Raw genomic sequence first — 27,731 nt, forward strand, 5'->3', positions numbered from 1 at the left:
CAGTCAATATATTTTTTTGATAAAAGGACTATTGACATTTTGTAAAAGATGAAAATGCCATAAACTTGCTTTTTATTATGTGACATTTCTTTTTAACAGAATATACACACAGAGTGTTTTATTAAATCAAGTGAGGATAATCCTGAAGCAGCAGAAGGAAGTACTGAACATTTTCTGCAAACCCCTGAGATGTCTTTATTTATAAGAACACCAGAATCTAATGGGAAGAAAGCCCAGTTCCCTAAAACTCCTCCTTTTGAATTGTAGGGTTTTAATTTTATTGATCTTTTATGAATCATGTCGTGTTGATGTGCATTTTATAAACATTTTGATTAATTTTGCTATGCAAAAACACACTTTTTTTCCCTGCAAGACAGTGCTGAACAATGTTTGGGTTTTATTTAAATTATTATGATAGCAAATAGAATTTTGTTTTAGAGGGACGTTCATACTGAAGCTGACTTGAAAGAGAACATTTATACATTCAGCGGTGTACTGGGTACTTATTCTTTGTTTTTCTTTTGCTTTATTTGAGGCATTGATGCCTAAATAAGGGCATCTAGAATCTAACTTCTTACTCTCTTCGATACTGAAATGAAATCATAATCCTGCATTTATGATCTAACACTCTATTGCCATAGAAATGACTGGGAAAACATAAATCTTATATTATTTCTTAACTATGGAATCTGCAGGAGAAAAAGATCTACCTGTTTTTGTAGCCAAAAATTGCACTGGCTTCTTTTGCTGCCATGTTAGATTTGAAATTCATGTCTAACTAGCTCTTCAGCACACTAAATCTTTTTCAGCATTATTGCTTTCCAAATAACTCTCTTGTTGAGAATTTGTGTATATGAGATTGTATTTGATTGATTGATTATTTTTTTGTTTTTTACTTCCAATTTCTTGCCATACATTTGTAACAAGTTTGAATGTTTCCCCTGGTATGAAAGTCCTTTTGTTAAGGGATATTTTTACAGTATATTATTGATTTTGGTATTACAGCATTTATCTGTAAATAAGAACCAATGTTTGATCTTTTGCTCTGACTGGCTACAATGAGCTCACTCTGCTTCCCCTGGTGGAGAAAAACTCCATAGACAGGGGTTAATTATGACTGTGGGTGAACATTTTTTTTTAATCTAGTGAAAAAGTTGCTAGACTGTGTGTTTTTTCTTTCTTAAACTCTTTGCTTGGGGTATCTGTTCGGGGGAGAAACATGTGACATGCTTAGAGTCGCCCTGTCTCAAAAAAGATATATTGCAATTTGAAAAGGTTCAGAAAAGGGTAACAAAAGTGATTAAGGACATGGAACGCTTTCCACATGAGAAGAGGTTAATAATGCCGGGACTTTTCATCTTAGAAAAGAGACGACTAAGGGGAGATATGATGGAGGTCTATAAAATCATGACTGGTGTGGAGAAAGTAGATAAGGAAGTGTTATTTACTCCATCTCATAACACAAGAACTAGGAGTCACCAAATGAAATTAATAGGCAGCAGGATTAAAACAAACAAAAGGAAGTATTTCTTCACAGAGGATGCTGTGAAGGCCAAGACCATAACAGGATTCAAAAAAGAACTAGATAAATTCAAGGAGGATAGGTCCATCAATGGGTCCAGGTTCAGGAATGATGTCCCTAGCTTCTGTTTGTCAGAAGCTGGGAATGGGTGACAGGGAATGGATCACTTGATGATTACATGTTCTGTTCATTTCCTTGGGGGGACCTGGCATTGGCCACTGTCAGAAGACAGGATACTGGGCTAGGTGGACCTTTGGTCTTACCCAGTATGGCTGTTCTTATGAGTAATACAGTTACCTGCTTTGTGCTACAGGAAGCAATTGTTGGTGTAAGGGCCAGGAATTAATGCCTGGTTCTGATTTCACATAGGTGTATTTCAGGAGTAACTCTGTGAGCTGTAGCTCACGAAAGCTTATGCTCTAATAAATTTGTTAGTCTCTAAGGTGCCACGGGTACTCCTTTTCTTTCTGTTAAGGTCAATGAAGTTACACCAATGTAAAACCATTGTGAGATCAGAATCAAACCCAGTGTACCTAGGGTCTTTTATTAAATCATAGGGAGGACTCTGTTTTATAACTCTTAAGATAAAATACTTTCTTAAAATATTTCTTCCTTTCTTTCATTACAGGAGTCATAATTTAGGTTGTGAAGGACCAGCCCCCAAATCACCTGCTTTTTCTTTTCTTATGCCCTGTGCCCAGAAGTCACCTGGCTTTAATTTATTTGACTCATCTGTATTCGGAGCAGAAAATTTATCAGACCAGGTAATATTGAATCTTAAAGATATGATCAGTTGATTTTCACAAAGTGAAGTATTCTCAGAAAACTTCGTTGATTGCGTAGAAGGTTTCCAGCATCCTTCGTGTTCACTTACATTGTCACTTGTTTACTAGCTTGTTTACTTTTATAAAATATACCCTTTTGCACTGCTTTTCTACTGCTAATTCCAGTATGAGAATTTCAGTTCAGGTATGAATTTTTTCTCGCTGAGGCTGGCCCTTGTGCATTTGGTACAATGGAAGGCAACAGGGCTCAGATTTTCAAAGGTATTTAGGTGCCTAATTCTGATGGAAATGAGGCACTTAAATACCTTTGAGGATCTTGGCCAAGGACCCTTCTACAACTTTTGGCTCCTGAACAGGGAAAAGAGGAGATGGTTCCGCTACTCTTCCCTTCCTTCAGCCTTCATTATTATGTCCCCCTCTCCAGTGCATAGCTCCAGTGCCAGCCTCTGCTTAGGTTTCCTAAGAGGTAGCAGAAGGAAATTGCTTTGATTCTTATCAACTTGAAAAACAGCAGTGAAAACTGACAGGACTTGGCAGATACAAGCAAACAATGCATTAGTAACACTCAGTTCCAGTTTAGAAGGTTTACTTTGCAACCATATATTAGGGTTTTTTTTTAAAAATTATTTTAAAGAAAGCTTAGTTTCTGCAGAAGAGAAAAGGAGTACTTGTGGCACCTTAGAGACTAACAAATTTATTTGAGCATAAGCTTTCATGAGCTACAGCCCACTTCATCGGATGCACTTCTGCAGAAGGTGATATCATTTACATGGGAAAGTTTCCTATTCATGCAGAGCAAATGGATTTTTCAAGCCCTGAATATGAATATGATGTCACCCCAAGTTATCTTTTGGTTGAGTTTCTGTTGTGTAGGCCCACTGCCAAGTGTAAGCCTGGCAGATCTGGCTGGAGCAACAGGACATGGCTAGAACCCCATGGAGTGCTTAGGCACTAGGAGCGGAACCAGCCCCCTGCTGCTCCCCAGCATGGAGAGTCACAAATGTAGCATTGAGCCACTTTTGCCTTCCTGTTTCTCATCTTCACACCTCAGCTGCATAGAGCATCTGAGAATTGATCCCCTCATGTTGTCTGGTCTATAGAACTTTTCAGAAGCCATATGGAAAGATTAGTAATTAATCGGAACATCTGTATAAGATGGCTTACAAGAGAAGTGAGTGCTTGTAGTGAGTGCTTATAAGAGTAGTGAGTGCTTGTGCTCAAACTTCATTTAACAGAAGAATTATAGAATTGTAGAACTGGAAGGGACCTTGAGACCATCTAGTCCAACCTCTGCACTCATGGCATGGAGATCAACAACATTTTACTGCAGTAGCTCTTTGCAATGTAGGATATAGCTTCATACATGAAAGAGTAGTCATATAAAGGCTATCCATCAGGGTGACTTTGGATGCCGTCTTTCTGTGAGTTATTGATTACTTTTTGGAATTAAAGATGGAATGATAATGGCAATATTAGCCCTTTTCAGGAATATGCTGCCGGAATTAGAAGCTGGTCAAAAGTTGATTTTTTGGACTGTAGTTTTACTGGTTACCACTGCAGTGGTTGAATCATTTGTATCTTTAAATATTGACTGAAGAGGTAAAACACACTATTTTAATGTCTTTAAATGTAACAATTTAGCTAAATTAAAAACTTTAATCATTATGAAGTTATGTAAAATTAATCGATACTTACATCAGAATTATAGTTTATATTGTAGTTTTCTCATCTGCTAAATATAATGGCTACTATGTTTCAGACTGATGAAGGTTATTCTGCAGGAAACGTAAACCCTATTTCCCCACACAAAGATATTGGTAAGCTTTGAAAGTGAAAAGTAGTTTTATATTTCATATTCATGTAATTGATAATTTAACTACATGTGGCTCTGTTCAAAAACAGATCCCTGATTAATAGAAATGTTGTTCAATAAGGGTGCAATGGTAAAACTGTGACCCTGTAATTAATGGCCCATTGTATATATGTGTATTTGAAACAGCACAAAATATGTCCCTGAATATTACATCAGAGAGCCACAAAAACTGGACAAAATTTACATGAAGGGGGAGGCAAGAAGAAGTGGGAGGAGAGGAGGAGGCGGTGGAGGAGCAGGGGGAAGTCTGGCATTAGATGTACTTGGAACAATCCATGAGATAGAACACCAAGGTGAAAGGATTCAGAGTAGCAGCCGTGTTAGTCTGTATTCACAAAAAGAAAAGGAGTACTTGTGGCACCTTAGAGACTAACAAATTTATTTGAGCATAAGCTTTCGTGAGCTACAGCTCACTTCATTGGATGCATTCATCCGATGAAGTGAGCTGTAGCTCACGAAAGCTTATGCTCAAATAAATTTGTTAGTCTCTAAGGTGTCACAAGTACTCCTTTTCTTTTTAAGGTGAAAGGAGCAATTCTGAGAGCTTTGCCACTCATTAAAAAACCTCATTTCTGTCCTATTAAATGTAAAACAGCCATAGCACAGCTAATGCCTATGGGTTACCCCAAAGCTTCCACTTAATTGTAAGGTTTCAGAGTAGCAGCCGTGTTAGTCTGTATTCGCAAAAAGAAAAGGAGTACTTGTGGCACCTTAGAGACTAACAAATTTATTAGAGCATAAGCTTTCGTGAGCTACAGCTCACTTCATCGGATGCATTTGGTGGAAAATGCATCCGATGAAGTGAGCTGTAGCTCACGAAAGCTTATGCTCTAATAAATTTGTTAGTCTCTAAGGTGCCACAAGTACTCCTTTTCTTTTTACTTAATTGTAAGTGCACGTTGGTTCTGTTAATAACATGTTAGGTTATCAATGTAAGAACGAGAAGTTGTGTATCTTTGGGCATCTCTTTCTAAAGTGCAAGTAATGTTTCCATGTTGTTAGTGAAATCCTTGGACCTGACTCTGCTTTCACTTCCTTCTGTTTAAATCAATGTAAAATTGATGTGAATGAGAGGAAAATCAGCCCCTCTGGCCCTGGTCCTCAACTGGTGTAAATCAGCATTGCTCCAGTGAAATCAAGGGTGCTATTCTGATTTGTACCCTCTTGTTGACATCCTGCCCTCACTGAAGTCAATGGGAGCTTTGTGCCAGGATTTCACCCTCTGTCTCTCTCTAACCTCATAGTGGGGAATTATAATCTCATCTCATTTGGAGCACTAGAACTTCAAAGGCCAGTCATTATCTGTTAGAATATAGCGAAGCATGTATATATAATTATATACATATGTGTGATACAAGCTCATCTTTATCACATTTCTGTATGTTCAGGGGTCCTCTTCACCAGCCCTCAGCAATCCCTCTTGCTAGTGACAGATGCATCAGACTTGGGCTGGGGGGGCACATTTGGGAGACCTTAGAATACAAGGCCTCTGGTCTCAGGCAGATCTCGCGCTACACATCAATGTCAGAGAGCTGAGAGAAGTGCACCTGACGAGCCACACTTTCAGAGCCCACCTAGCAGGGAGATGTGTATCAGTCATGACAGACAACACCACAGTGGTGTTTTATATCAACAAATGGGGGGGGGGGTGCATGCTCCTCTCCCCTCTTCCAGGAAGCCCTCATTCTGTGGGACTTCTGTATAAAGCACTCCATACACCTGCAAGCATCGTACCTCCCTTGAGTACAGAAAAAGTTGGTGGACCATCTCAGCAGGTTGTTCCACGGCCACAGGTGGTCCCTTCACCCAGACGTAGTGAACTCAATCTTAGAATATCATAGAATCATAGAATAGTGGGGCTTTTCATTTTGTGACCACTTCGTAAGAAAAGAGATCTTTTTACAGACCACCTCCCCTCTCAACACCCAATCCCTCTACAGCTTGTCTCAAAATATTTCATTCTGTGGACCATCAGGAAGGGCTCTATAGAACGCCATGAAAGGCTCTAATCAATTAGATGCAACTGTCTTGCTAGCCTTCATTGAATACAGTGTCTCAGTAATGGGAGCTCCATTTCTAATGCATGAATAAACATGCCATTGTATGCTGATATTCAACAAGATGTTAAAGTACAGTACATTATTTCAAAAATACAGTCGATTGCAATTGTCTTAAAATAAGATTTCATCTAATTTAACAGATTAATTAAAATATGTATTCCCTCTAGGAAGCTTATTTGGGAAATCGGAAAATGAAGATGTATTTACATTTTCCTTTCCGTCAGAGTCGTCTTCTCATGCATATGGGGATGGAAAAGATGACTTCAGCTTTCCATTTGCATTTGGACAGGATCAGAGATCATCACATTCTTCTTCTCTGAAAGGTTTTCACTCTTCTTCACAAAATACAAAGCCATTTACACTCTTTTGAATACATTTCTTGACTTCATTTTGAATATTTTTGCTGCTTAGCCTTGACCCTTGTTTTCAGCAACTTAAGAAAAATTAATAACATTTCACTTCTCTGTCATTTAATGTAAGGTGACATTACTGTACTTGCATCAAGAGCATTTAAATACTCTCCACTAATCATACATGCTCTTAGATGTTTTTATTTTTATTTGATCACTTTTAATGATTTAATGTATTGTTTTCATGAAACCTTTTGATAAGCTCTCCTTTAACCTGCACACGTTAACATAAACAGAAAAAATGTCAATGGCAATAGTATATTCCGTTTATTCAGTACTTCTTACTGAGTATTAAACCTCCATGTTGAATAAATTAAATGTATGATATCAAAAAATGGAGGCTGGTTTTGGTGTCAGTTATAGCAACAGAACACTTGTTGTCAGTGGTATAAATACTGTTTTGTATGGTTTTAGTTAACTCATTTATTGTAAAAAAAATAACCATTTTACTGCAGCATTAAACACTGTTTGAATTTGTTTATTGGGTTAAATACAGCATTCAGAAATTGGCTGGTTGTCTCATTTAAAGTAAAAATTTACACATTTTTAAAATAAACTTGTTTGTCAATTACCGTATATGTTTTTGTGAGTGAGTGTTTTAGTCAACTTTGCAAACTGAAATAATTGTGTAATTAGAGTATTTGATATTTTGGCCAGAATGCACAAAAGGAGTTAGGTGCCTAAATCCCAGTTTTGGTACCATTGTGATGCACAAAACACCCACTTAAACCCCAGGGCAATTCACAAACCCAGGGAAGACAGGCATTCAGCCACCTAAGTTGTGTGTGAAGTTTGATGATTATTTAAGTATTTATCCACAGTGGAACAGTCTTTGGGCCAGAAAGAGAGAGAATGACTGTGTAGCCTAGTGGTTAGGGTACCTACCTGTGAGGTGGACACCCAGGGTCCAGTTATCCTGCTGCACACACTCTTTCATTATTTTTCCACAGTGGAACAGTTTCAACAGCAGAGACTGATGCAGTCCCACATCAGAATATTCCATAGCTCAGTTGTCTGAGCACTCTCCTGAGAGGTGGAAGACCCCTTTTCAAATCCTTGCTGCCCCTCTGGCAGAGAGGGGGAGACTGAACCTGCATTTCCTACATCCCAGTTGACAGCTCGAACCATTGGGCTATAAGTTGGGTAGCAGCACCACCTCGTCCAGTGATCATATTTTGAATGAGACCTGGTAGGCAGCCTCTCAGCACATCTATGGGAGTGAGCCCAGCACACAAGATAGGCATTCATGTGCCTGCCTTCCCCCAGTTTGTGGATCACTCTGGAGCATAGCTGGGAAATAGACATCTGGACACCTAGCGTTAGGCAGCTGTGTGCATGCCCAGAGTCAGATAGATGCTGAGGGAATTTTTACCCTGAAAATATAGGTACCAAGTGAGTTTAGGTGCCTACAGAGTTTGGTGGGAGTTTTGTTGATTGCAGTGGAGCCTAAAACTGGAACTTAGTGCCTTAATACCTTTGTGGTGTGGGGCCCAAATGGTGTAGACCTGATCTGTCTCAGAACTCTCTTTCTGACCCACCATCCAATCTGTACTTACTGGGAACGCTTAAAGTAAGGGTGAGACTTGAGGGAGCTGGAGTTAGGTCATTGTGGGTAGAAAGCTTTGGAATATGCTACAGCCAGAAAGTCTCCTAAATCCAATACTGGCCACATTTAGAAAGCCTTGCAAAATGTACCTATTTGTCTAGTTATTCCATAATTGACTCTTGGTTTCCTCTGCCATCTACGCTGTCAATATCATTCTTGTCTCTATCTTTTTAAAGTTGCGTCCCTGGAAATGGAGGAGAGAGGGGTGGTGTTATAGAATATTAGCTACATACATGGGAATTGTTTTTGTCTCACTGTAAGCAATGTACAGAGCTCCCAGGCATGGGTATGTCTACACTGCAATTAGACATTTGCAGCTGGCCTGTGACAGCTGATTTGGGCTCTCAGGGTTCAGGCTGCAGGGCTGTTTAATTGCAGTGTAGACATTCCAGCTTGTGCTGCAGACTGAGATCTGGGACCCTCCCACCTCGCAGGATCTTAGAGCCCAGACCCTAGCCCAAGCCTGGACATCTACACTGCAGTTGAACAGTCCCTTAGTCTGGGCCAGCTGTGGGTTTTAATTGACATACCCTATAATGAAAAGCACCATATCAATGCCTGTAATGGATACTATTAGCCAAATTCTCTGCAGGTGTAAATTGGTATAACTCCATTGACTTCATTGAACCTGTGCCAATTTACACCCATCAGGGACCTAATTTTATATTTTAGTTGTTTTTTAACTGTTAGTGGCTGTCTGAGGTTTTACTTCGTGCCCATCAGCATAGAACCTACTCACTGTTAAATATTTTCTCTGTTCCAAAGGAAACATTTAATAAAACTAAGCAGCATACATAAGTCCAACAAAATGTTAGTAAATATCAAGGTATTTAGCTACATTTCTTCTATTTGAATCTATTGAATACAATATATATATACCGTAGAGTAACGTTATCCTGTTACCCACCTGGTGCTGCCAGGAGGAAAACCCTGCATGCCTCTCAGTCATCTTTCTCACAGAAAAATACCCACAGAAATATGTCAGTCTTCTGGTAATTCAACCAGAAATGCCACAAGAATATTTTCCCATGATATTTACTTCAAAATGAGTTTTTAATGTCCAGAAGAGGCTTCCACTTAGTCTGTTTGTATCCATCGTTTAAAAAAAAGGATGTTTGTATCCATCATTTAAAAAAATTGAAGGATGAGAAAGGAGTTAATGGGAAAACCATGGGGGGAAAAAAAGACTTTCCCTATCCTCCAACAATGAGCGAGATGAGTTATTTGTCCACAATAAGCCCCTTAAAAGAGGGGTGCACAACAAAACTTTTCCTCTTGCACCCCCCCTTACCAGTAATGGAATGTGTCCCCACCTCCCCAGGCTGAGAGCGGAGTCTCAGCCAGGCTGTGGGCTGGGAGCCAGGAGTGGAGCCACAGCCAGAGGGCAGGGGTTGGGGGCCGGTGGTCTAGAGTGGGGGCTGGCAGCTGAGCCGGGGCCAGGAGCAGAGCTGGGGCTGCAGCTGTATCTGGAGACTGGGACAAGGGGCGGGACTGGCGCAGAGCTGGAGGCAGAGTGGGGCTGGTGAGGCTTTCCTCCACCCTGGCTGGTTGGCCCCAGGCATGCTCCACAATTTGGGGACCACTGCCTTAAAAGGTCTGAAGTTTGTCAAGGGACATCACCTTAAAGTTGGGAATTCATTGTCATTATTTATTTATATGGTGGCAGTGACAAGAGGGTGCGATAAGGGGCAAGGGCCTAAGGCAATAACGATAGTCTCTGCCCCATGGATCTTACAAACTGTATAAATAAGACACAACATGTGCATAAAGCAAATAAAGGACAGGAGGACAAGTTGGATCGTAAAGGATGAATTTCAAAGATAAGTGAAGAGAACTGGGAAGTCTCTGTGCTCCCCCTTGTATACAGAATTTACTTTGCTGCAATGCTGTTATATTATGGTGCACTGCACAGCTGATACAAAATTGGACACTCACAAAATTGTTTTCACTTAAAATACAGGTTTCCCAGATAGCAGCCGCAGTTCGTCTTCAGTCATTTTATGATTGACATTCACACAATACAAAAAGTGTTACATTAATATTCTTCACTACAAAGTTTTTGTGATGATTAAAAATGCTTACAAATAAATACAGGAGCACCTGGATTTTACAACAGCGAAAACTTTAGCACTGACACATGAGAACATAGTTTGCTTACTCTCAAATAATAGTGTTAGAATTCACAACTGGTTCATTGCCACATTTGTTTTTTACTGACAATGACAAGTCAATATTTTGAGAAAAATTGTCCCCCTGGATTCACGCTGTGGTTCTCTGTCACATAATTATTCACTCATTTCATGTGTGAAATACCCATCAACAGGAGATCTGCGTTTGGAACAAGTTCAGAGAGTACAAGGGCTACAGCACTGAGCTTTAATCCAAAATGGTGATGAGAGAGAATGTTAATTGTTAGTAGTGTTTTTCATTGCCTTTATCTGTTGAGAATATTTTAAAATGCAAAAATACGACCTGACACTTTACGATATTAATCAGCTAATTAAAAGGCTGTTTTCAGTTTGAGCTATTTAAGGCCTGATCCATTACAATCAATGGAAATTCTCCATGTGCATTGCTGGCAAGATCAGTTCCCTAGTAAAGAGAATTTTTGTTCTGGAACGTCTCTCAAGAGTTTGAACATAAGTAAGACTTAGCTACATGTGAGAAGTAAAGTAGCATCTGAATCGGAATCCTTCCCAGGCATGACCAAGGCCCTACTATCCCTGGCTGTTTTGGGCTGCTGTTTGCATGTCCAATAGTTGTTAAGGCCCATACGTTTTCTTTTGCTGAGTAGTGTTCAATGAAGGAATTCTTTTGGTTGGCACCTTTTGCACGTCCCTCCAGCAGCACAATGGCATGCCTGCCATGGCAGATTCTCTGACTTCATTCTTAAAACAGCCCAAATTTTTCCATTGTTTTTTCTGGATAACTTTAGAGATAATGAACTATTGACCCTCTGACAAATCTTGGCATTTGTTATAAATTGATTCCATTTCACACTGAGACCTAAGAACCTTTCAATTCCAGCTGGCAAGGGGAGGTGCTGAGTGATTACAGGCATCTCATGGGTCTGCTGTGTACATTCTAGTTCACCAAAGTGTGTCATGTGAGGTCTCGAATACAAGCGTGTCTTCTGGAAATCAATATCCTTGTGCAATGTATGTACAAATATTATATAAGGAGTTATGAATATATACTGAAAATACGGTCTTAAAGTCTGTAGGAACTGGTGAAAAGCAAAGGTGAAAAACAGGTTTTCTATCAGATGAGGCATTTTGTCCATCTATCTGTTTACACGTACATTGAGTATTGGCTCATTCACAGTGGGCTTTCTATTGCCATTCTGCCGTGAATGCAATTAAAGGATTGTCAGAACTTAAGAAAGAATCTAACACGAAGAGTAAACCAGCAGGTGCAAGAGCCTTATCTGGAGGTGCATGCCAGAGGTTTGCTTAACTATACTTTGGGGGGTGGAGATAGGGGAGGCATAGAAGACTCCCAGGCACCCTTCAATGAGGAAGTAAAAGGATGGAGTTTTGCTTACGGGAAAGGGGTCAACCAGGTTTGGTTGAAAATCCTGAAGTGGGAGTTCTGTTGGAGGAGAAGATAGTTGTACTTGGTTTTGTATTTTTAGTATTTGTGTGTGTGTGTAGGGGCTTTGTGCTGGGAGAGCAGCTGAGCCTGCTTAGGGGGTGGGGCTTTGTGCTGGGAGAGCAGCTGAGCCCTGCTTAGGGGGTGGGGCTTCTGACTAGGGGCCCTATAAAGGTAGCCAGCCAGTCAGGCAACAGCACAGATAGCTGCAGTGGCACAGGAGCTAGCAAACAGAGGAGTTTGAGCGGGAGTTCTGTTGGAGGGGAGTTTGGATTGTGGTGCTTGTTTGGGGTTTGCTTTTGCAGGGGTGGTTCCCAGATTAACAGGATTTATGTGGGAAGGTGATGACAGATATGGAGGCAGCTGTGGGAGTGACTCCTGTAGTGGAAGACACATTGAGGATGACTGGATATGGAAGCTGTGGTATGTACATGATCCTGGAGGGGGGAACCGGTAAGAGTTTTTTCTGCATGAAGTGTCATCTGATAGAGCTGATGGAGGAAAAGATCTGAGGTTTGGAGATGCAGGTGGAAAGTCTGGTTGAGTTTAGGAAGGGGTTTGAGCAGATGATGAAGCAGAGATATGAGGTATCTGAAGGGAAAAGCTCAGACTCACAAATGGAAGCAGGGCTGGGGAATTTTGAGGGGAGAGTGGGTGAGGAAAGTGGTCAGTGGAAACATATCATTCAAAGAACCAGGCAGAGGAAAAGATGGGCTAGTGAAAGAGAAATAGATCTTAGGAACAGGTTTGCAGAGTTGGAAAATGAAGAAGGGGCTCAGCAGGTACTTGTTGAAGGTGGAAGGGTAAGGAAGAAGAGAGGCTAGTCCTATAGGAAAAGGGGAAGAGTCAAGGGAGACAAGACCAAATATGAGCCCCAGGAGGATACAGGATGGGTTGAAGAGGATTATAAGGGAAAATAGGAATGGAAAGAACTTGCAGCCAGAGGGAACAGGGGAGAGACTGGAGAATAGCACAGTCATCAGGAAAAGGCAGGCCTATGTGATAGGGGACTCTTTATTGAGAAGAATAGACAGGCCTGTAACTAGAGCTGATCCAGAGAATAGAAGGGTGTGCTGTCCTCCGGGTGCTAAGATACGGGATGTAGACCTGAGGTTGAAAAGGATCCTAAAGGAAGCGGGAAAGAATCCCCTAATTATCCTTCATGTGGGAACAAATGATACGGCTAGATTCTCGCTGGAAAGTATTAAGGGAGACTATGCTAGGCTGGGGAAGACGCTTAAGGAAATTGAGGCTCAGGTGATCTTTAGCAGGATCCTTCCTGTTCCTAGAGAAGGGCAACAAAGGTGTGACAAGATTATGACTATCAACAGATGGCTTAGGCAGTGGTGCTATAAGGAGGGCTTTGGGATGTATGGCCACTGGGAGGCATTCACGGACAGAGGACAGTTCTCTCGGGATGGACTTCATCTGAGTAGGGAAGGAAATAGACTTCTAGGATCGAGGCTGGCACAACTGATAGAGAGCTTTAAACTAGGAATTAGGGGGAGATGGATGGGAGATGTCCAGGAAATCTCCACGCCAGATTTTAGCATTGAGAGGGAAGAAGACGAAGTAAGAAAGAATACAGCTGTGGGTAGGAGAATGTATATAAGGAGCGAGGGCGGTGTGGATACTAGTCTAATAGGTTATACTGGCTGTAGAATGACTGTGCCTAATAGGGTACAAAATGTGAGCGAGGCCAAACAGCAAAAATTAAGATGTTTGTACACCAATGCGAGGAGCCTAGGTAACAAAATGGAGGAACTAGAGCTACTGGTGCAGGAAGTGAAACCAGATATTATAGGGATAACAGAAACATGGTGGAATAGTAGTCATGACTGGACTACAGGTATTGAAGGGTATGTGCTGTTTAGGAAAGACAGAAACAAAGGTAAAGGTGGTGGAGTAGCATTGTATATCAGTGATGAGGTAGAGTGTAAAGAAATAAGAAGTGATGCAATGGAAAAGACAGAGTCCGTCTGGGCAATAATTACATTGGGGAAGAAAACTAGTAAAGCCTCTCCTACGATAGTGCTTGGGGTGTGCTATAGACCTCCGGGATCTAATTTGGATATGGATAGAGCCCTTTTTAATGTCTTTAATAAAGTAAATACTAAAGGAAACTGCGTGATCATGGGAGACTTTTACTTTCCAGATATAGACTGGAGGACCAGTGCTAGTAATAATAATAGGGCTCAGATTTTCCTAGATGCGATAGCTGATGGATTCCTTCATCAAGTAGTTGCTGAACCGACTAGAGGGGATGCCATTTTAGATTTAATTTTAGTGAGTAGCGAGGACCTCATAGAAGAAATGGTTGTAGGGGACAATCTTGGCTCAAGTGATCATGAGCTAATTCAGTTCAAACTAAATGGAAGGATTAACAAAAATAAATCTGCAACTAAGGTTTTTGATTTCAAAAGGGCTGACTTTCAAAAATTAAGGAAATTAGTTAGGGAAGTGGATTGGACTGAAGAATTTATGGATCTAAAGGTAGAGGAGGCCTGGGATTACTTTAAATCAAAGCTGCAGAAGCTATCGGAAGCCTGTATCCCAAGAAAGGGGAAAAAATTCATAGGAAGGAGTTGTAGACCAAGCTGGATGAGCAAGCATCTTAGAGAGGTGATTAAGAAGAAGCAGAAAGCATACAGGGAGTGGAAGATGGGAGGGATCAGCAAGGAAAGCTACCTAATTGAGGTCAGAACATGTAGGGATAAAGTGAGACGGGCTAAAAGTCGAGTAGAGTTGGACCTTGCAAAGGGAATTAAAACCAATAGTAAAAGGTTCTATAGCCATATAAATAAGAAGAAAACTAAGAAAGTAGAAGTGGGGCCGCTTAACGCTGAGGATGGAGTGGAGGTTAAAGATAGTCTAGGCATGGCCCAATATCTAAACAAATACTTTGCCTCAGTCTTTAATAAGGCTAAAGAGGATCTTAGGGATAATGGTAGCATGACAAATGGGAATGAGGATATGGAGGTAGATATTACCATATTGGAGGTAGAAGCAAAGCTCAAACAGCTTAATGGGACTAAATCGGGGGGCCCAGATAATCTTCATCCAAGAATATTAAAGGAATTGGCACCTGAAATTGCAAGCCCATTAGCAAGAATTTTTAATGCATCTGTAAACTCAGGAGTAGTACCGAATGATTGGAGAATTGCTAATATAGTTCCTATTTTTAAGAAAGGATAAAAGTGATCCGGGTAACTACAGGCCTGTTAGTTTGACATCTGTAGTATGCAAGGTCCTGGAAAAAATTTTGAAGGAGAAATTAGTTAAGGACATTGAAGTCAATGGTAAATGGGACAAAATACAACATGGTTTTACAAAAGGTAGATTGTGCCAAACCAACCTGATCTCCTTTTTTTGAAAAGGTAACAGATTTTTTAGATAAAGGAAATGCAGTGGATCTAATTTACCTAGATTTCAGTAAGGCATTTGATACCGTGCCACATGGGGAATTATTGGTTAAATTGGAGAAGATGGGGATCAATATGAACATCAGAAGGTGGATAAGGAATTGGTTAAAGGGGAGACTGCAACGGGTCCTACTGAAAGGCGAACTGTCAGGTTGGAGGGAGGTTACCAGTGGAGTTCCTCAGGGATCAGTTTTGGGACCAATCTTACTTAATCTTTTTATTACTGACCTTGGCACAAAAAGTGGGAGTGTGCTAATAAAGTTTGCAGATGATACAAAGCTGGGAGGTATTGCCAATTCGGAGAAGGATCGGGATATTGTACAGGAGGATCTGGATGACCTTGTAAACTGGAGTAATAGTAATAGGATGAAATAGTGAGAAGTGTAAGGTTATACATTTAGGGATTAATAACAAGAATTTTAGTTATAAGTTGGGGATGCATCAATTAGAAGTAACAGAAGAGAAGGACCTTGGAGTATTGGTTGATCATAGGATGACTATGAGCTGCCAATGTGACATGGCTGTGAAAAAAGCTAATGCAGTTTTGGGATGCATCAGGAGAGGTATTTCCAGTAGGGATAAGGAGGTTTTAGTACCGTTATACAAGGCACTGGTGAGACCTCACCTAGAATACTGTGTGCAGTTCTGGTCTCCCATGTTTAAAAAGGATGAATTCAAGCTGGAGCAGGTACAGAGAAGGGCTACTAGGATGATCCGAGGAATGGAAAACTTGCCTTATGAAAGGAGACTTGAGGAGATTGGCTTGTTTAGCCTAACTAAAAGAAGGTTGAGGGGAGATATGATTGCTCTCTATAAATATATCAGAGAGATAAATACAGGAGAGGGAGAGGAATTATTTCAGCTCAGCACCAATGTGGACACAAGAACAAATGGGTATAAACTGGCCACCAGGAAGTTTAACCACCAGAGGAGTGAAGTTTTGGAATAACCTTCCAAGGGAAGCAGTGGGGGAAAAGATTCTACTCGATAAGTTTATGGAGGAGATGGTATGATAGGATAATGGGCTTTTGGTAAGTAATTGATCTTTAAATATTCAGGGTAAATAGGCCAAATCCCCTGAGATGGGATATTAGATGGATGGGATCTGAGTTACCCAGGAAAGAACTTTCTGTAGTATGTGGCTGGTGAATCTTGCCCATATGCTCAGGGTTTAGCTGATTGCCATATTTGGGGTCAGGAAGGAATTTTCCTCCAGGGCAGATTGGAGAGGCCCTGGAGGTTTTTCGCCTTCCTCTGTAGCATGGGGCATGGGTGACTTGAGGGAGGCTTCTCTGCTCCTTGAAGTCTTTAAACCATGATTTAAGGACTTCAATAGCTCGGACATGGGTGAGGTTTTTCATAGGAGTGGGTGGGTGAGATTCTGTGGCCTGCGCTGTGCAGGAGGTCGGACTAGATGATCAGAATGGTCCCTTCTGACCTTAGTATCTATGAATCCTGAAAAGAACTTTGGCTGAGCCCTGGTCTACACTAGGAGTTGAGATCGAATTTAGCAGTGTTAAATCGATTTAACCCTGCACCCGTCCACATGACGAAGCCCTTTTTTTCGACTTAAAGAGCTCTTAAAATCGATTTCCTTACTCCACCCCCGACAAGGGGATTAGCGCTGAAATCAGCCTTGCTGGGTCAAATTTGGGGTACTGTGGACATAATTAGATGGTATTGGCCTCCAGGAGCTATCCCAGAGTGCTCCATTGTGACTGCTCTGGACAGCACTCTCAACTCAGATGCACTGACCAGGTAGACAGGAAAAGGCCTGCAAAATTTTGAATTTCAATTTCCTGTTTGGCCAGCGTGGCAAGCTGCAGGTGACCATGCAGAGCTCATCAGCAGAGGTGACCATAATGGAGTCCCAGAATCGCAAAAGAGCTCCAGCATGGACCGAACGAGAGGTACGGGATCTGATCGCTGTATGGGGAGAGGAATCTGTGCTATCAGAACTACGTTCCAATTTTCAAAATGCCAAAACCTTTGTCAAAATCTCCCAGGGCATGAAGGACATAACAGGGACCTGAAGCAGTGCCATGTGAAACTTAAGGAGCTGAGGCAAGCCTACCAGAGAGGCGAACGGCCGCTCCGGGGCAGAGCTCAAAACATGCCGCTTCTATGAAGAGCTGCATGCCATTTTAGGGGGATCAGCCACCACTACCCTAGCCATGTAGTTTGACTTCTTCAATGGAGATGGAGGCAACACGGAAGCAGGTTTTGGGGATGAAGAAGATAGCTCACAGCAAGCAAGCGGAGAAACCAGTTTTCCTGACAGCCAGGAACAGTTTATCAACATCAAGTTTTATGTTTTTGTTTTATATGTAACCATTTGTTTCCAATATTCTGACCCACTCTTACTGGAATCTCTTTTCTTTGATGATAAATTTATTCTTGTTTTCATTATAAATATATCTAAGTGCTGTGGTGTTAAAGTGATTTTGCACTGAATCTTACAAGCTGGTGTGTGTTGGTCCTTTGGGGACAGTGGGCCTGATAATTCGGGCACAGACAATACTACCTAACACTAAGGGCAGGTAGTGGAGAGGTACCCTACAACTGTGGGTAGCTCCAGGGAGCATCACAGATCCCTAGTATTTTTTCTAAGACATTTACTTTCAAAGAGACAAGGCAGGTGAAGTACTATCTTTTATTGGACCAGCTTCTGTGGCTGAAAGAGACAAGCTTTTGAACTTTCACCCGTAGATGTTGGTCCAATCAAACATATTACCTTGTGACCAACACAGCTATATCAACACTGAAATTTACTTTCAAGGGCATTTAGGGCTAGATTCGCAGAGGGGCTTAGGTGCCTACCTGCAACTTTAGGCACCTAAGTCCAAAGTTTAGATGGCACTGTCATTCACAAAACTTCGCTAAGTTGCTGCCTGAAATCCCTATATTTTGGCAGCTGGGTTTGTGCACAGTTGCCTCAGTTCTGCCACTATCCAGTGCATAACACCCCTGCCCCCCCGCCCATGGCAGAGATTAAGATTTCCAGGGGCCCTGGGACAGAGCAAGTGGAGAGCCCCTCCCCACCCCTTTCTGCCCCTTCCCCAGGGCCACCCCTTGTTCCAGCCAGTATCTCCCCATTCTGCACCCCACACTGCAGCTCTGCAACCTCTTTAGCTCCTTTCTGCCACCCCCACCCCACAGCCCCAAGACTGGAGAAGCTCTGTCCCAAGGCCACTGCCCGGGGCCTCAGCAGGGAGGGAGAGCTCCTCCAGTCCCAGGGCTGCAGTGGGGGTTCAGGACTTCCCCTGCCACCCTCCCGGGGAACCAGCGTCGGGGTGCTGGGGCTTTTCCTGCCTCACCCACCAGGTGCTTCTGCCAGAGAGCAGGTCCAGTGCAGCAGCTTGCCCTGCTGTCCCATGGCTTCTTCTGGGGATGGTGTCTGGGGCCACTGCGGGGACTTCTCCCTGCCAAGTGCTGCTGCCACACAGTGGGATCAGCATGCAGAGCTTCCCCTACCCTGCTTGCCTGGTGGCCAGGACTTTGGGCTTCTGCTGGCAGTAGTGGGTTTTTCCAGGAGCCCCTCAGCTGCTTGGGACCCCTGGGCATGGGCCCCGTTGGCCCAGGGGCTAATCCACCACTGTCCCAGTGCTCAAACTAAGCATTGTCCCACCTATCTTGCTTTTGGGGCCCCAGCTGGTGCTGTGAGCACACTTAAAGCGATTCAAAGTACACCAGAGGTGGAGTCAGTGCCCCCCTTCTGGCTTTAGATCACTTGTCTAGCTTCAATACCTTTTTCTGCCTGATGTAGAGCACTGATTTGAACGTGGGTCTCCCACATCCCCAGTGGGTGCCTTATCCCCTGGGCTATGGGGTATTCTGGCTCAATCTCTTCTGTGGAAGCTGTTCCACTGTGTATAAATACTGAAATATTCATTGGGTCCCATATGTATGAATATGTATGCATCTGGAACAGTAGTTAGGGTACTCACTTGAGACATTGAACACTCAAGTTAAAATCCCTGTCCTACACCAGGCAGGGGAGAACTGAACCCAGGTCTCCCTGTTCCTGGGGCTAGTGTTAGCCACTAGGCTAAAGGGGGCACCACCACCACCACCTTTATAAAGGGCTGACCTGATATAGGTGCCTAACTTCAGGAGAGGGCTCACAGCTGTGAACCCAAGTGATGATAGGTACCTCCCTCCAGCCTGGACTTGGGCACCTAACTCCCTTTAAGGGGCAGGACTTAGGCCCCAGCCCTCCCCTCAGCATTGGTTAGTGTAGGCTGCTTCCCCACACAGTGTGTTAGCTTTTGTGAATCTCATTTTAGGTGCTTAGCTCTCCTCATACATTGGATAGGGAAGCTGAGTATGCAGCACTGGGAGTTCCACAAGGTGACAGGGTTCCTAGGAGTCAGGTGTTGCACTACTCAGTGTTGCAATGCCGGTTCACATTGTGAATCTCACCCTTAGATGTTTGGCTGTAACTTTGACGGATTTCCAGCTTTCGCATTCTTTTGTCAAGATGGAAATGACATTTTGGGGGAAATGACATTTAGCTGCCCCCTTGCTAATTTGGCATAGTTAAAAAAAGTCTTCTGAGAAATAGTGTAAATACAAAGTTTAGTCGCAATGACAAAGGAATCATTGCATCGTAAGAAAACAATCGTACATACTACAGCATTAATACGCTTAAGCATTTCAAGGAACTAAGCTTTAAATGCTACTTACTGTAACAGCTTGGAATGTGTAGACTTACTGTATTAGAAGGCAGTAATCTCCCTACTACAAGGCTGATTGCATGGGTAGCAAGAGTTGGTTAATCCTTTTCGGTCAATGGCATAAAATGAGGATTAGTTTTTCATTTACTGCAACTGAGTGGGTCATTAGGATCCTAAAGACACTAATGAGCCTGAGCAGGTGATTGGATTCTGCTTTCAAAAGTATGGGCTAGTCTAAGACATAATCATAATTTAAAACATGACGTGTTAGTGATTTTTTTTCCCTAGGAGGAAAGAAATGAATGAAGGCTTTAACTGTAGAACACAAACTTGGCATGTTGACTTCTCCCCTTGGAATTGGAGTTGTTGCCAGATTACTTGCCTTAGAGGCTGAATGGCTCATTTAGAAATATTGCTGTTGCCTTGGTTTTCTGTTTTTCTCTTGATGTCTCCAGAGTTGACACAAGTCACATGCAATCAAGTCTATATTCCTGGTGGACAGGGTCTGTCCTAATATTCTCTGACTCACACCCAGGTTGTTTGCAGCTCAGCAGTTCTGCTTCCAGACACATCACTTTCTGTTCTGATGTTAACATCTTGCTGAGAAATTGCCTCTTGGCACAGTGCTTCTTGAATCCTGTACCTAGCTTGATTTGATGGGAAGATGATGCTCTTTTTAGCACTTGTAACACTTTACCTTTGAAAAGGTAACTTCTTATTTTTCAGCATTACCTTCTTTCCAATAGTCTTTATTATATTCCTTAGAAAAGCATTTATGCCCTGTACTTCTTTTCACAAGATGCTGCTAAAGGATTGTTAAATCAAAGAAAAGATAGACATTTTTCAGTTAAAGATGTCTAAAAGTACACAGTATAAAACTAATTTAAGATAAGTCTCACAGAAGTAGAGCAACATACAATATTTTAGTAGCATAAATTTGGTAACCATAAACATTTTCCAAAAGGAATTTCCACAACCCACAAAATGGTCCCAAAAACCCAACCCCATTATGTGCCACACTATATCCCACAATCCTTTTGGATTTGTGTCATGGGAAGAAATAATAGGCTATGGGCTAGGGATAATTACAGGCAAGAGGCCTGGGTTTGAGATTGCTGAGAGGGTTGGCTGGTGCGGGTTTGGGGGTTGCCAGTCCAGGGCTGAGTTTGGGGCTTGGAAGTCTTCTCTTCTCTCCCATGTCTGCTTAGTGCTACAGCAGAACAGCCTGGAGCTAAGCACTATCTCTGCTTCCTTTTCTTTCCCTCTTGAGACATGGGAATGGCAAATTTTGCTCTCTCCACAAAATGCAGCATGCTGCGATGGCTGATGCTGCCTTGTTACCATGGCCACAGAGCTCTGCTCCCCCAGAAGTTATGGACTCCACTGGAGCTGGTCTAAATATGTTTTCCTTCAAAAGTTTCTCTGACAAATTTTTTAAGTGAAATTTTCAATGAAAAATTTTTCATAGACATTTCAAACACTTTGAAGCATTCTAGCCATGACCCAATCAGGACAGGTGTGTGATCCACTTCCAAATCGTGCCTTATGGTTCAGAGATACCACTCTATCTGATACATATTTTAGGGCATTTTCATCTCTAAATGTGATAATCTTGCCCCAAACATTTGGCCCGCTCATGCCTCTTCCAGATATGCATGCAGAAGGGGCTTGCCACATGCAGTTTTCCTCCATCTTCTCCTGCTCCTCCCACCACACAGCAGAAAGAGGGTCTCAGCTGCCTCCACTGAAGTTATGCCCCAGAGATGACATTTTACAGATGAGATGTAAACCTGAGGCCCTGATCAGCTATGGTAATTAAAGATCCCATGGCAATTTTTATTTTCTTTCTGTTAATAATAGAGATGATAACCCTGGCTTCCTAACCAGTTTTGAACCCTAGTAATTATATTCCATCTAACTACATTCTCCTTGTATTTTCAATTAAATATAGTCTTTATTCTGTGTGCATTGTCTAAGCTCAAATCCCCTCAAATCATGAACTAATGTTCATGAAACATAAGGGGAGGCCAAGCAGCACTCGTTTATCCTGAACTAGAGTTTAAATCACAGATCATGTGGAGAACTTCAGCATTGAACTTCAATGCAGGTGTCCTTTAAACTCAACTTGTCATCGGTTCCAGAGTGCTCAAGAGGAGTTAGTTTTGAGGAGTGGGTAGCTGTGTCCTGTAAGTCTCCACTTCACCTTGGACTGTGTCATTAAGAGATCTCACAAGATAAGCAGGCTTGGTATTAGCACAGGCGATGCAGTCTGATACCTAAAGGTATATTGGATACACATTGAATTTTTAACCAACTTTACATGATTTAAATAGGTAATATTAATTTGGCTCCAGCAATTGGTATTTTTGCTACAGAATCTTTGACTTCTAAATTGCGAGTTCAAATTTAGCACTGGTCGGTAGTGTCTGAAACATGGTTGTTTGGTCACTGATATGATAAGAGCTTAGTAGCCATCTACTTCTAGTGGGTGTCCATATCCCAAAAGCCACCACTGAAATTGGTAGTTAGAGAATAAAGGTCAACAATTTAATGGCCATGATGGAATTACTTGCTCAGCTTCCTTAGAAATTGCCCTCCTGAAGCAAGGTTCAGGAACGTCAATGGGGCACTAGTGGTACTGCTTCTTCTCCTGTATCTGATCTGTCGATCAATCTATCTATCTAAGATACTTTTATTGCCCTGCTACCATAGTATCAACACATCTTGTATCTTTAATGTATCCTAGAACTGAGGCATAGAGAGACTAAGGGCGGAATTCACAAAGCTATCTAGGTGCTTAACTCTCATTGATGTCACTGGGAGTTAGGCACCTATGTACTTTTGTGAATCCCACCCTGAGTGACTTACCCAAAGACAGGAAGTCTGTGACAGTGAACCACTTGACCCTCCTTCTTCTCCATGGATAGGTGGAGAACATCACTCTTCCTGACTGCTAATTTGGTAAATTTCACAAGCACTAAATACAGATAAAAATCTTTAAAAATTAGCCATTGGCCTGTCAAAAAGGGGCCATTAAAGTGCTCTTAACTGGGCAGCCATGAATACGGTAGCATGGGGGAATCATCAGCTGAAGTACAGCACCACCACTTCTCTCAGCTCCCTGGGTTAAGGGACAGGTTAGGGCTGTTCCAGGGTGCAGCACTGCTGCATTCTGGCAATCTCCAGCTTGTGTAATGGCTCCTGAAGTGGCTCTAGCTTGTGCTGGGGGGCTGAACTGTCCCTTAACAATCCCAGGGATTGGGGGAGTGCAAAGGTAAGCATGCAGCATTCTGTGTCCCTCCTCCCACATTGGGTGCTGTGTCACGCACACTCACCTGGAATCAAAGATTGGTCCCACGATCCTAACATACTATACATAATCTCTTTCACATCCAGTTATTTGCATCATAGCCATTCAAAAACACCTTGGGAGCTGGGACATTGTGGCTCAGGAGTGACACATTGTGAATAGGCAGAAGGCCTGAGTGAGCTTTGTTGATCCTCATGCCTTTTTGCTGAATGTTAATTGTGTTTTCCCTTATGGAACAGTCCTATAGAATGTAATGGGGACTAAGAGTCTCTCTTAGAATGATTAAACTAGGCTGTAGAATTCTGTAGCAACCATACAATTCTCAGTTAAATTATAATGGCTTGTTTACTAATATTGTACAATAGATCTCATTCCCTCTCAAATTCCACAGAATAGCTTTTGGCTCCATTCCTACTAAATTCTATAGGATTTCTCCTAAATCATGAGAATAGATATAAATGTATGCATGCTGTTTTCCAATAAAATGGTTTATGTCTTATTCCAGGTGTTGAACAAGTGGGGCTGTTAACTCTCACCATACACCATCATAATACAGTGTGGGGTTGTCAGCAGGCCAAACTACAAGGTTAGCTGCAATTCCTAGCTGCAGCTAAGACATCATAGCACTATGAGCAGTGGGTAGCGTGACTGGGTGCCAGGCCAGTTCCACATGTAGAACAGCTACAGGGCTGTTCTAAATTATGCTGGATGCCCATGGCCCCAGCCAAGGATTGCTGGGGTGGAGGGAAGCCCTGGCTATGCTCCCTTTCTCTTGACCACACCCTGATGCTGGTTGCAGAAAGAGGAAGGCATAGAGGGTCAATACCGGGGTCATCCTTCTCTGAACAAACTGGATTTAGGATGACCTTATGTTGCTGCATGATGCAAATGAGAGGACAAGGACCACATCTTTCTCTGTGTGTAATTTACAATTTCCAAAAAAACATAAGCCTGACAGCTCTATGATTCACACTGTGTGTTTTTAACAACTAACTCACTTATCATAATGTCAGCACAGAACACTTCACATCTTACAAAAAGATAGAGAGAAATTCTAAAGGGTATTGTATTTCCATTCCTTTTGTTGAGCCTTACCTAAGATGACACTATTGGAATAAAGTAGATTGTCAAAGGCTGGGCAGAGTGCTTAGATCATTTGCAAGTATTGGCATAAAGTAAAATAATGATTTGGATTTCTGTTTTCTGTCTTTTGTTGCTTACATTGTCAGGTACAGGGATGGTTTTGACAGGGAAGTGCTGCGGGCTTAGTGATTTCTTCCAAGGCTTCAAAAATAGTTATGTTATCTCTTGTTATTATCATATCAGGAGTGACAGTTGATGGGCAGTGCTTTTACATTGTCTTTGTAGATTATAAAGTGAAGTTAGGATCAGTGTATATATTTATCCTTACTTATAAGGTTAATTTCATTGAATCGATTGTCATCTGTTTATAATGCAGTATTGCTAATTATCTTGGTATCTCATGTGCATGCAAAGCAATTTTAAAACAAGATTTTTATTGCATTAGTAGAGTAGGAAAGATGATAGTACTTTGCACATACTCTTCATCCTCTAAGCATTTTACAAATAACTATTAATCCTCAAACCTCTGTGGGGGTAGGGAATTATTTCCCTTTCACAGAAGAGGAAACTGAGGCAGAAAGATGAGAACCAAACTTTTAAAATGGGTGCTTAAAGTTAAGTATGGATTTAAATGCCTAGGTGCCTAATGAAGAAACCTGATTTTCACTGGTGTGCAGTATTCACGACTCCCAGTGATTTTTGAAAAACAAGGGCATTTATTTAGGTTGGATAGGGGACTAATTTTAGACACCCAAGTTTGAAAGTGGTAGCTTCAATGACTTTCCCAAGTCTACAAACAGATCATCAGTCCTGTATTTAACTATGGTAATCTTATTCCACCTGACAAGTGGTAGATGGTGTTGTATCATTTGTTTCCAGACCTACCAACTCTCACAAGCTAAAAAAACTTCCATGAAAAAACTCAGGTAGCTTTGGGAAGTTGTTTCTGTGATTCAGCAGGTGGCACTTCCCCCTGCAGAATTAGTACTAGACTAAAGGCAGAGTGGTGCAGGGTGGGTAGTGTGTTGTTACAGGGTGCTGTCTTTCAGATGAAGTGAAAAACTGAGGTCCAGGTTGATCACTTGTGATTATTAAGGATCCGGTGGCATTTTCCCCAAGAGCAGTGAGGTTTACATCAGTATCCTAGTCAAATTACTATTTGAGTAAATACCATTTGGATCTATTTATATCGGGGTTTTGGCCTATGTATGGAAGAGGGACTGCTCTGCTAAGATGTTTAGCTGATCTAGGAATGACCGCTAAATGTGGAACAAATATTTGATCTTTTATTTCATTTATTTGTTCCATTTTATAATACAGTGACTAATTATATAGTAAAAAGAAAAAGGAGTACTTGTGGCACCTTAGAGACTAACAAATTTATTTGAGCATAAGCTTTCGTGAGTTACAGCTCACTTCATTGGATTCATTCAGTGGAAAATACAGTGGGGAGATTTATATACACAGAGAACATGAAACAATGGGTGTTACTACTCTGAAACCTGTAATTATATAGTAGTTACCTGGCAATTACACTCTAATTACACTAGAGCAGTAATTACCACTAATCCTTATAACTGGAGGTTCTTACATGATTGAAAGTCACACTGTATATACAATTTGATTAATGTGCCATTGTATTAATTTAGGTGGACCCAAGGAGTAAAAGGTGTTAACATGACCCTGAAACTGTCCATTTTAAACAAGGTTCTGGGTTTGCTATACAGAGACTTCAGCCTTCTTAGCACCATAGCAAACACACCATTAAAAATATTTTAACCATTTATTAAAGACACAGAAAAGAAGAGGGGGCGGTTAAAGTATCTGAAATGTAAAGTATTAACGAAGGCTTTTGACCCTATCCCAGGGTTCCTTTCCCTTTATCTGGAGATAGTCTTAAGAAAGAAACCCTCCTTAGCTGACAGTCTCTGAGATCAGGGGTTCTCAACCCTTTTTTCTCTGAGGCCCCCACCCGCCAACCAGCTATAAAAACTCCACGACCCACCTGTGCCACAACAACCTTTTTTCTGCACATTAAAGGCAGGGCTGGCATTCAGGCAGAGCAAGCAGGGCAATTGCTGGGGCCCCACGCCAGAGGGAGCCCCGCAAAGCTATATTGCTCAAGCTTCAACTTCAGCCCCGGGAGCCGGGGCTCAGGATGGGGCTCAGAGCCTATGGCTTTGGTTTTCTGTCCTGGGTCCCAGTGAGTCTAATGCTGGCCCTGCTTGGCGGACCCCCTAAACCTGCTCACAACCCTCCCGGGGGGCTCCAGACCCCTTGTTGAGAACCATTGTCTTAGATGGTATTAAAGATGGTAATAATGGTCTGTTTGGGGAAGAGAGAAGAAGTTAGTTGAGATGGGCGGGAATTGTTGTTTTTAAAGTCAGATCCTGCTTTCTTTCAGACCAAACAAAACAAACACACACAAAAGAGAGAAACTGCAGCTCCTGTGTCTGATGTTGATTCTCACTTGCAGCCTTGTTGATGGAAAAACATAGGCACAGCATACGATCTGATCAGCTACTCCAAGACCCTGCAAACTTGTACCAGCATCGGGCTGTTTAGGACATTGCTTTTAGCAGCCCCTTTCTTGACCCAGGCTAACAGCACCATTGCAAAATATACAGTCTTGCCTGTCTGAGTCAGACTCTTATCAGACAGAAGGCAAAAAGGAGGGGGAGAGGAAAGAGGCAAGACAAAGTGGGGAAGGAAAAGGACACACACAGAGTATGTGTGTGAGAGAGAGACAAAGTCTCACATCCCCAGGGGTGTTTGGGGTATAGCTGGAGCCAGAAGCAGTGGAGGGGGTGATGGCATCTGGGTCCCACTCTCTGGCCAGGTCTGGAGAGTTCTCAGGATTAGGACTGTAAATTAGTTGGCTGCTCCTGCGCATCTTCTCAGAGCCAGGATGCCTCTGCACTGGCTGCCCTTTACTCTCCCTCTTCCAGGCCATTTTACAGCAACCCACACACTAGCTAAGTCAATCACCACCCTTATTGGGCTCTGGATTTAGTCAGACAACTAACTCAAAAGTAAAACTCAAAGTCCCACAGACCTGTCCCCGAGGCCTGGGTCTTACCTCAGAGCCTGGGTAAGGACCCTTCCTTCACAGAGTCCTTTTTTAAAATGAGTTCTCAGGGGGTGACTTCCCAAAATCAGCCCTCTCAGACAACTGTTTCAGCTCTCTTATAAGGATCCGGCTGCTTGAGGTTTCCTCCCCATGGCAGGTGTTTCTGGCTGGCTCATTTAGAAAGCCTATGTCTGGCTTCCAGACTCCTGCAGGCAGCTACCTCATGCCCTTTCACTCCCTTTGCTCTCTCACCAGGACAAAGAAGGTCCAGCATCTTAGGAGATGGCGGGGTGGCAGCCTGATACAGCTCACTCCTTCCCCTT

At 42.2% G+C, this 27,731-nt stretch overlaps 1 protein-coding gene across 1 annotated transcript in view; it reads left to right on the forward strand.

Moving 5' to 3' along the window:
• The window catches only part of C6H14orf39 (chromosome 6 C14orf39 homolog), a 53,199-nt gene extending 46,007 nt beyond the window's left edge, over nucleotides 1–7,192 (forward strand). Inside the window, 4 exon segments of the mRNA XM_043516853.1 lie at nucleotides 100–263; nucleotides 2,151–2,286; nucleotides 4,067–4,124; nucleotides 6,408–7,192. Of these exon segments, the coding sequence (XP_043372788.1) occupies nucleotides 100–263; nucleotides 2,151–2,286; nucleotides 4,067–4,124; nucleotides 6,408–6,610 (561 nt within the window). The 3' untranslated portion in view covers nucleotides 6,611–7,192.
• The last annotated feature ends 20,539 nt before the right edge of the window (nucleotides 7,193–27,731 follow it).

This window comes from Dermochelys coriacea, chromosome 6 (assembly GCF_009764565.3).
Source record: "Dermochelys coriacea isolate rDerCor1 chromosome 6, rDerCor1.pri.v4, whole genome shotgun sequence".
In the NCBI taxonomy this organism is placed as follows: Eukaryota; Metazoa; Chordata; order Testudines; family Dermochelyidae; genus Dermochelys; species Dermochelys coriacea.